The sequence below is a fragment of the Phasianus colchicus genome, chromosome 23 (assembly GCF_987193195.1).
Source record: "Phasianus colchicus chromosome 23, bPhaCol1.hap1.1, whole genome shotgun sequence".
NCBI classification, from domain to species: domain Eukaryota; kingdom Metazoa; phylum Chordata; class Aves; order Galliformes; family Phasianidae; genus Phasianus; species Phasianus colchicus.
The window spans coordinates 364,668-374,177 of NC_143458.1; the positions used below are offsets into that span (position 1 = coordinate 364,668).

The 9,510-nt window shown below is 53.9% G+C and overlaps 1 protein-coding gene across 8 annotated transcripts; it reads left to right on the top strand.

Annotated features, from left to right (window-relative positions):
• Window positions 1–261: 261 nt before the first annotated feature.
• On the top strand, window positions 262–7,491 carry LOC149915157 (uncharacterized). Of its 8 annotated transcripts, XR_016459567.1 has the most exons (5): window positions 2,550–4,994; window positions 5,657–5,771; window positions 6,260–6,307; window positions 6,422–6,511; window positions 6,762–7,491. XR_016459567.1 is itself a non-coding variant. In XM_090123495.1 (4 exons), the coding sequence occupies exons 1-4, from the start codon at window positions 684–686 to the stop codon at window positions 6,804–6,806; spliced, it is 555 nt and encodes a 184-aa protein (XP_089979621.1). In that variant the 5' UTR covers window positions 262–683; the 3' UTR covers window positions 6,807–7,491. The 8 variants fall into 8 exon arrangements, 6 of the variants coding, with proteins under 6 accessions (XP_089979621.1, XP_089979622.1, XP_089979618.1 ...); XM_090123495.1 differs by lacking the exon at window positions 2,550–4,994 and adding an exon at window positions 262–845 and having other exon boundaries at window positions 5,657–5,752; window positions 6,260–6,511; XM_090123496.1 differs by lacking the exon at window positions 2,550–4,994 and adding an exon at window positions 262–845 and having other exon boundaries at window positions 5,657–5,752; window positions 6,422–7,491.
• Window positions 7,492–9,510: the final 2,019 nt, after the last annotated feature.

A 9,510-nucleotide genomic window follows, 5' to 3' on the forward strand; every position in this document is an offset into this window, starting at 1 on the left:
CACGGGGACGCGCGCGGTGATGTCGCAATGACGGCGCGCCCGCGGACAGAAAGGACCCCGCGCGGAGCGCCCGCCCCGTTCGGCGCACCGACCAATGGCAGAGCGGAGGAGGCGGGGCCGAACGCGGGCTCTCCGCCAATGGCGGCTGCGGACGCGGGGCCGCCGCCATGGTGATGCCGATGGCGCCGGCGGGATGGAGGAGCCGCGGGGCTCCGCGCGGGGAAAGCGGCGCTCCGCCGCCCCGCCGCCGCCGCGCGGTCGGGGGAAGGCGGCGCGGGGGCACCGCCGCCGGCCCCGTCCGTCCCCCGTCAGAATCCGGCTGTTCTCGGAGGGGGAACCGAGCCGTCCTCGGTCGTTGTGGCGAGGCGCTGCCGGGCTGCGAGAAGCGGCGGCTGACCGCGAGAGGCGGGACCCGTCCGGTGTCCGGGAGCGGCTCCTGGCTGAGCTGGGCAGCCCCGGAAGAGAGGGAGCGATCGCACGGATCGAGGCGCGTTCGAGCCCGGCACGGAGTCTGGCCAGCGCCTTCGCTTCTCGCTCGGCTCCAGTCATCGGCAGCGCTGTGCTGAGCTGCTGCCCCGCAGCTGCAGTCTCCAAGCGCCGTTTTCCATCTGATGCCGTGGCGACGGTGCGTCCTCCCTCATTGCAGCGCGTGAAGCCATCCTCGTGACGACAGCGCATGCGTGATGGCGTCGCCATGGCGAAGGCGCCTCAGCGCGCCTGCGCCGCTCCGTCGCTGTGGCGCCGCGCCGTCCCCGCTGGGTGACGTCATCAGTCCCGCGACTGAGGAGGAGGCGGAAGTGGGGCGGGGCACCCCGGGGCTCCGAGCGCCGCCTCAGCTTCTACAGGTGGGTGTTCCGGGGGGGGCCACGGGGTTAAGGGGGCTGGGGGCCACGTGCCGCTCTGCGTTGGCCCCGTGGGGTCTCTGTGGCGCTCGGGGCTTCCGCTCGGCGGGGGCAGCTGCCCTGTGTCTCCCCGCCTCCCCCACCCCGTGTATTTCACTGCTCTCCTCCCCTCCCCCTGCCACTGGTCGCCCACAACCTCCCCCGTCGCTCTGTGTGACCCCCGGGGTTGCGCCTCCCCTCCCCTTTTTCCCCCTTTCAGTTCCTCCATTCTGATCACTGTAGTCGTCTTCCACCCCTCCTGTCTGTGCCTCCCCCGTTCTGACCCCCGGGGTCCACCTGTCTGCCCCCTCCCCCTCCCGATCCCTCATTGCCACGTGAGCTCAGGTGCATCACCAACTGCCCCAGTACTTTACCATCACCCAGACCCGCAGTCACTGCGGAGCCCCGTTTGCAATGAGGATCTGGAGAACCTCTCCCAGCCATGGGCAAGTTGCACAGCAATGCATCCATCTCACGGTGAGGCGTCCAGAGCCGCTGCAAGCAGCTCCAGCCTTTCTCGCACGGAATAAACCAACGTACGGAGCGGTGCGGGGGGACAGCCGCTGCCCTCTTTCTCCTCGTGGCTTTCTCCCCGCAGCCTGGCCAGGGCTCAAAGGGAACGAAAGGAGTCGTGCTGTCAATCCTGCTGTAGCACGGGCCTCTTTAGCAAGACTGTCTGCCCAGCCCCTCTGCGTCGGGCTTCATCGGGTAACGAACACAGCAGCAAAGCCGCCCTCGGCTCCTCGGGGAGGGCCCACCGTCCTCGTGGAAACGCAGCGTGACAGCACGCGGGTTCCAGCAGCACCGGCGCTGTGACTTCCTCTGCCCACCCTGGAGCCGCAGCCCGCGAGCTTTCCCGGCCTTGCACACTGAGCAGCCGAACCTGCCATGCTGCACGCGGTCCCTCCGGGCAGAGGCCCGCCAGCTCTGAGCCTCACCCGGCCGCCGCTTCAGCCGTGGGGAACGGCGGCACGCAGGCTGAGCCGGCCGCCATCGGCACGGGGCGACGGCGAAGACCCGGCCTCTCATTGGTCAGCGCCGGCGCCGCCCCGCCACCGGCCTCCCTCTCATTGGTCAGCGCCGGCGCCGCCGGCTCTCTTCTCGCTCCCCTTCCCTTCAGCTCCCTTGCGGCGTCTCTCCCCTGCCCCGTTCCCGTCCCCTGCCGTTACCTTGCAGCATCTCCCACCAGTTTCCTTCCCTTCCCCTCCCTTGCGGCGTTTCCCCCCAGTCCCCTTCCCTTCCCGCATCTCCCTCTGGTCTCCTTCCCTTCCCTTGCATCATCACCCCGGTTTCCTTCCCTTCTCTTCCCTTGCGGCATCTCATACCGGTCCCCTTCCCTTTCGTTCCAGCGTTTCCCCCTGGTCCCCTTCCCTTGTAATGTCTCACCCTGGTTTCCTTCTCTTCCCTTCCCATGTGGCAAATTCTCCCAGTCCCAATCCCATTCCCTTCTCTTCCCTTACACGATTTCCCCTGTCCCCCTCCCTTCCTATATGGCATTTCCCCACAGTTGCCTTCCCATGCCTTCCCTTCCCTTATGTCATCTCTCCCATTTCCATCCTTTCCCTTCCCTTCCCATGGGGTGTCTCCTCCTGGTCTCCTTTCTCTTCCATTACCTTGTGGCATCTCCCACCAGTTTCTTTCTCTTCCCTTCCCTTCCCGTTGCCCCTTGTGCAAGTCATGGAATCGTGCACCATTAAGTTTCATTATTACCATCAGAACACACTGGATGTGAGAGTCACCTTTTTTGCCCCATTAGTAGGCCATGACAGAATTGGATCTCCTCTGAAAGGACTCTGGGTTCCCACTGCTGCTGTGTGTGTGTCCCTGCATGGTCCCTGCTGTATCACAGAACCCACAGGGTAGGAGGAGAGAAGCTTCAGACGAGACAAGGGGCATCGAGGTCAGCTCCTGGACATCAAATCACGTGCCTCAGAGCGTATTCCTCCAGCATCTCTGGATGCTGCCTGCTGACTGAGAGAACCACCAGGGAGTGTGTCATCAGTGACAAAAAATACAAAATGAATGTCTTCTGGTATTGCTGGAATACAAAAAAAGCCAGAAGGGGCAAGATAAGAAGCGAGACGAGGTAAGGGGAGGCCAGAAGAGGATGGCAAAAGAGGTGAGGTGAGATGAGGGGATGCCAGAAGGAGAATCCAAAAGAGGTGAGACAAAAGGCTAGGGGAGACAAAGGGGGATGAGAAGGGGATGGGAGAAGGGGGTGCCAGAATGGGACACCAGAAGGGGGTCAATAAGAAGTGAGATGAGATGACGCCAGATAGGGATTCCAGAAGGGGACACCAGATAGGGCAAGATGAAAGGTGAGATGTGATGAGGGGAGGACAGAAGGGGGCACCAGAAGGGGCGAAACAAAAGGCAAGACAAGACAGGAGGTGAGGCGAGATGAGGGGACTCGAGAAGAGGAGTTGGCAGCAAGGCTAACCACCATGAGCCCAGGTCCTTTTTTCAGCCGTAGTTAATTAACTCTTGAATAACTTCCCAAATGCCCCTGGGCTTGGCAGAGTCCCCTGGCACAGGCTGAGCCTGGTTTGCAGCCAGCTCATACTTCGGCCCCAGGGCATGGGAAGGAGCCGTGGATCAGGAGACAGGCACTGAGTGCTGGGAACCCAATGGCACCGAGCCCCAAGCCACCAAATCAAGCATCTGGTACTTGCCTTCTGTCTTCCAGGACCACCTGGAGATGGTCCCTATATCAAGGATTTGTCCAAGTAGGTATGCCAGAGTCCTCTTAAGTCCTGTGAGGCACCAAGGTGAGAGACCGATCCCTTGGGGCCCTAGGAACATGACATCTGGGGACACTGAGAAGTGAGAGGCCAATGGGGACATGGACAGTGGGGACATCATGGTGATACGGGGACATCGTGGTGACATGAGGACAGGGGGACACATAGAAGCAGGTGGGTGACAGGGACATCAGAATACAGGGCAACAAAGACACGCATCCCTGGCAGTGTCCACTCAGCGCCCTTGTTGCCAAGCAGGAGATCAGGAGTGAATAAAAATCTGGCAGTGGCAGCTGGGTTTCCTTGTCATTTACTGCTGCAAAACCCAAAGACCATGACTTTTAGATCTTTGAAATCTCAGAATCGTGGGGTCTTAGACTCATAGAATGAACAAATAATGGAACCACAGAATCACAGAATCACAGTATCGTAGAACTATAAAGTCAAGGAGTCACTTGGGTGTGACAAGACCCCTACAGTCTCATCAGGAGACACGTCATGTATTTTCTGCTCATAACCAACATCAGGAGTCACCACGTTACATCCAGAAATCTGCATCGTGAATCTGAAACGGCAGTAGTGCTGCCTCTGTCCATGAGGACAATTTGTCCTTAGGACACGCAGTCAGGCAATCAAAACTTTGTGTTGGGGTTTGGAGTCACTGGGCTGTGTGCCTGAGTTTCAGCAGAACAAAAGGTGTCCTACTGGTTTTGTTCCCGTGATGGTCCAGCCTCCTGTCATGGCTTCAAAGAAAGTGACTCTTGTTTTATCCAGATGAAAAGAAATAATAAAACACTGATAAATGGCTCAGAACTGTAAATGGCTCAACGGTTCCTCAAGGAAAAGCGGTGTGCTAATTTTGAGTGTTATGTCTGGCAGAATGGATAGCTGGTCACGGCCTTGTGGGACGTTTCCCATCGATAAGAGAGCTGCTGTGCTCTGAAAAGATCACTTGAATGTCTGCTTTGGAAATTGCCCAGAGAGCAGTCAGCTGGAAGAGTTTTCTTTGGGCTGCTTCTGCTCTGCAGCGTTTGTCAGGGAGCTTATCAGTGCTGTGTGTTTTGCTGTATTTAAATACAGACTGACATCACACTTAGGTGAGGTGAAGACTGTTTTTAAGATAAAGGCATGTGGTAGTGAGGGTCTGGCGCCCGGAAGATATCGCATTGTACGGGAAGACAGGGTCCCCCTCCCGATAGCCAATAGCGTTCAGTGCCCAGGTTATATAAGGCTGTTTTTCCCGCCAATAAACGCCATTTGCCGTCCACCACATTGGTGTCAGCGAGCCGATGGATCGAGCGACCTGGGATTGGTCGCCGTGCCGTTCCTGAACCAGGTCGCCACGCCTACGATAGGCAACAAGGCAAAGCAGGTGGGTGATACTTGGTAGTAACTTCACATTAAAGGTTCCACTCAGGAAAACCCTCTTTGCTGGTTTGATGATATCTAAAAAGGAATCCTAAGTTCTTTGTGACTGTACAATGCTGAAACGTAAAGTGTGATGGGGTCCGAGGTTCTCAGGCTGCTCAGCCAGCAGCTGAGCATGGAATCATGGCTTCTTTTAACTTGGAAAAGACCTCTCAGGTCATCCAACCATTAACTCAGTGCTGCCAATTCCACCGCTAAACCCACAACCTGTGACATGTCACCATATCTGCATCATGTCACCCTGCTGGGCCCCGGGCTTGTGGTGCTGGGGAGTAGGTGCAGGGACAATGGCATGGCACATCCTTGGTTGGGCTTGATGTTCTTAGAGGTCTTCTCCAACTTCAGTTCTTCTGGGATTCTAGGACAATAGGACTCTGGGATTCGGGCATGATATTAGGATTCCCCCCTTTGGGGCTCGGTGCCATTGGGTTCCCAGCACTTAGTGCCCTTCCCCTGATCCCTGGCTCCTTCCCATGCCCTGGAGCCAAGGTAGGGGCTGGCTGCATGCCAGGCTCAGCCTGTGCCAGGGGACTCTGCCAAGCCCAGGGGCATTTGGGAACGTGAGGGGGGTCCCAAGAGAATAAATGCAGTCCTGGCTTCTTGCAGCCTCACCCAGCTCCCAGCGTACAGTGGAAGATGAAAGCAGTTGCTGTCATCGTGCTCCTGCTCCTCGCCTCCATGTGCCTCCAGGCACAGGCTAGGGTGTGCAGACGGGTTCTTGGTAACGGGCTGGCTCGCAACCACTTTCTCCTTGGGTTCCCTTGCTTCCTGCTCTTTGGGTCCCCTCTGTCCCCTTGGTTTCCTCGCTTTGGGTTCCTTTGGTTCCTTCTCTTTGGGTCCCTGGGTTCACTTGGTTTCCTCTTTGTGAGTCCTATTGATTCCCTTTCTTTGGGTCTTCTTGGTTTCTTCTCTTTGGGTTTCCTCTTTAGGTCCCCTCTGTCCCCTCTCCTTGGATCCTCTCGGCCCCCCTTCTTGGGTCCCCTTGTTTCCTTCTTTGGATCTCCACCTTCTGGTCTCCACCCCCAGCCGATCCCCACATTCCAGGGACTCCAGATGACATGTGGAAGCAATTGGGTCTGTGGGAACCAGTAGGGATTTTCGCTTTAAGACCAAGGGGAGGCCATATGGGGTTGTTGCGAAGGCATCACCCGCTGCCATATGCTTTCCTATTAACTCCAACCCAAACTGTCCCTCATCCTCCTTCCTCAGCTCCTGGATGACTTCGAGGTGGGAGCAAGCGGAGCTTTTGATTTAGGAGTGAGTACTACGGTGCCCTCAGGAGGTGCCTCCCATTTGGGGAGCCCCAGGTCCTCAGTGGTTTTTGAGGAGGTTCTGGTGCCCACTGGGATCTCCTCATTTCTCCCACTGCAGCTTAAGTTGCTACGAGGAAAGCGGAACTCCCATTCCCTTCCCCCTCTGCTGGCGCTCCCAGATCCCGTGGTTGTGAATCTTCCTATCAAGGTGAGTGACACTGGGGGACCCCTGTATCCTGCAGGGTCCTGGGCTGTGGGGGGACCCCAAATCCCTCTGGACTGGGAGGTGTGGAGGAGATCAAAAAGGATCCAAGAACAGTGCCATCCCTGTAAGGTGCAGGTGATCGTCGTGGTACCATAAGGACCCCATAAGGTCACCCAAAGAACACAAAGGGTTCTGGTGCCATACAGACCAAATAAAGTGACCATAAGGTCACCGCCTGCACTTTGACTTTCAGGATGAAACACTGGCGCTGTCCCCACCATGTTCCATAAGGACTTGATCATCCCTGCATATCGCCACCAGATCTTTGAAAGAACACAGTCCGTTTTCCCATAAAGAAACACCAATAAACACCCCCAGCAAAGGTCCTGCGTCTGTGTGTGCCTCTATTCTTGCATCCATCAGTCCCTTTGTCCTTTTGTCCATGTGTACCCATTATCCCTGCAGTAACTCCATTATTCCACGATTCTGTGATATCCAGTGGGTTGAACACAGTACTGAAGTCGAGGAGATGGCACTGAGTGACGCTGGGGGGGACAGCCCACCAGAGGTAGCACCCAGTGTCCTCTGGAGCCCTCAGCACAATTTCTGACTCCTTTTGGTGCCGTTTGGATGCATTCTGTCCCTCCTGCACTCTCCCTGTGGGGCAGCTGCAGCCCCTGCCCTCTGCTTCCCTCTCCCTCCATCTCTTCTTCCCTCCATCCCTCCCTCCATTCTTCCTTCAATTCCTCCTCACTTGGCCTTGCCTTCTACCCGCCCTCCCAGCCAGTGGCAGGGCACCCAGTCCATTTGAATTGAAGCCATAAGAGGGTGCTGTAGTCCTGGTGCTTTATAATCCTAACAAAGCTTTTTCATTTTCCCCTTGATGTAGCCCACCAAAATCTTTCTCCATTGCAATTAATGATCCCTTTAAAGGCTGTGATCTGGGGAGGTCAGCCAAAATTTCCTGGTGTATCCGTTGTTTCATACCTACAGAAAAGGAGCACCTTTTATTAAGTCAAGCTTATGCAAAAAATAAAGAAGTGTTTTTGAGGTTGCTTACATTCATTTTCTTCCCGACTAATATATATATTCTATATATTATCTATATTATCTATCTATATTATCTATATAATCTATATTATCTATCTATATCTATATATTATCTATCTATCTATATATTCTATATATTCTAATATATTTAGCTTTTTATTCCCTTCAATCCTTTCTACAATATGGCAATCAATGCAGAAGAGAGAAAAAAACACATTTGAAATAAACAGAGAAAGACAAGCTCATTGTCACTGATGTGTCGTTTTGCTGTTGTGGCATGCCTTCTGGTATTCTGCCTTCTCTGTTATCTGTCTATACTATTAGCTTTTTGGATCAAAGCCATTTTCTCTACACATAGAGTTATACGAACGATATTGTAGAGCCTTTGGTTTCTCAGCACTGGCATTTGTGAAGGGATAAATGGCTACTGCCCCGTTGCAAAAAGGAACTACTAATACCAAGATGCATTTGTTGCTCTGAGCTGTCGTGGGCTGGAGTCCTGCAAAGTCAATCTGCAGTCATTCCCCTGGGCCTTCGGTACACTGGTGCTGGCCTGAGGCTTTTACTCCAGCATAATCAGCACTGGTCAGGGCACAAGCATGACAGTTCTTACATCAGCAATCTACTGTCTTCCTCATGTTACGTCACAAATCAGTGTCCTTCACTCCGCTTAGACCATTTGTTTTTGCTCATGGGTTAAGTGGATTAGACAGCTTTTAGTAAATTGAGGCACAGTCCAATAATGTTTGCCTTCTGCCACTATAGCACAATACATTTGATTTTCCCTTACTCAGAGGACTGGCCGGATGGATCTTTTCACACTGTTCCACTTAACTTCCCTAGCTGGAAGAAGATGTTCTCCCCAAATAATGGATTCTACCACAGTTACTTGGCGTGACCTGCACTCGACTCTTTCAGTCTGAGTTTGCCACAGATAATCCAGGACGTTTCGTGGATATCTGGATATCTACTAAGAATCAGGAAGAGTTTCTTGGATTCCAGTGGCCACTTCAACTGTGGATCATCCCCAACGATCCACTGTCTTATTGTGGGGGGGAGGATTTAGTGTGCCGGGCTGGGCTGCAGTACAGGGACAAAGACAACTGCTAGCAATCAGATCCCTTGGGGCTCTCCTTCCAGGCTCCATCTGTAGTCCCAAAGGGTTCTGGTCTCCTGCAGGTTCTCTCTGACAACTGTTAGTCCCAGGCAGGTACCTCAGGAACACCAGGGCCTCTCGAGATGGCACCGGCTGCTTGTGGTCACACAGTGGAGCTCTGCTTGAAAACCTGAAGTCATCTTCAGTGTTTTTCAAACACTCAGCACCTCCTCATGAGCTGCCCTGGTTCAATCCTGTCAGTGAAACACGCACACAATAAGTGGAATTTCTATCATGAGAAAACGTGACCTTTCAGGATGGATATTCACTGTATGGAAAGAAATACCAATCTTCCGCTGTTCTTGCACTGACAACTCTCTCTCATTCTGTGCATGTAACTGCCCTCATTTTACAGGTATTTCCACCTGCCCTGATTAGGCTGACCACGTTGGAAGCCACCTTTCCAGCTGCCTGTCTCAACCTTTGCAGTTTCTATTGTTATCCCAATTTCCTCTCCCCTTAATCTCTGATCATTTATAGCCCTTTTAATGAGTGCAGTTCTTTGAGTTTCAGGGAGCTAATGTTTGTCCCTCCTTAGCAGTTTGTCTCACTGTGTCCTTAGCCAGCTAACTGTTTAATTAATATGCCTTTCATATTAATATTTATCATTTCCTATCTATGTACGTGACATATTTCTTGTACAGTTATCTTTTGGGAAGGAGAACTTCAGTGGAGGCATACAGCTGAGGAGTACGTTCTATTTCTTGGTAACCTGTGTTACGCTTTGTTACGCTTACTGTTCTTTGTTTAAAGGTAAGAGAAACCCTTCTGCACCCGTGTCCTCTGAGGAGAGCAG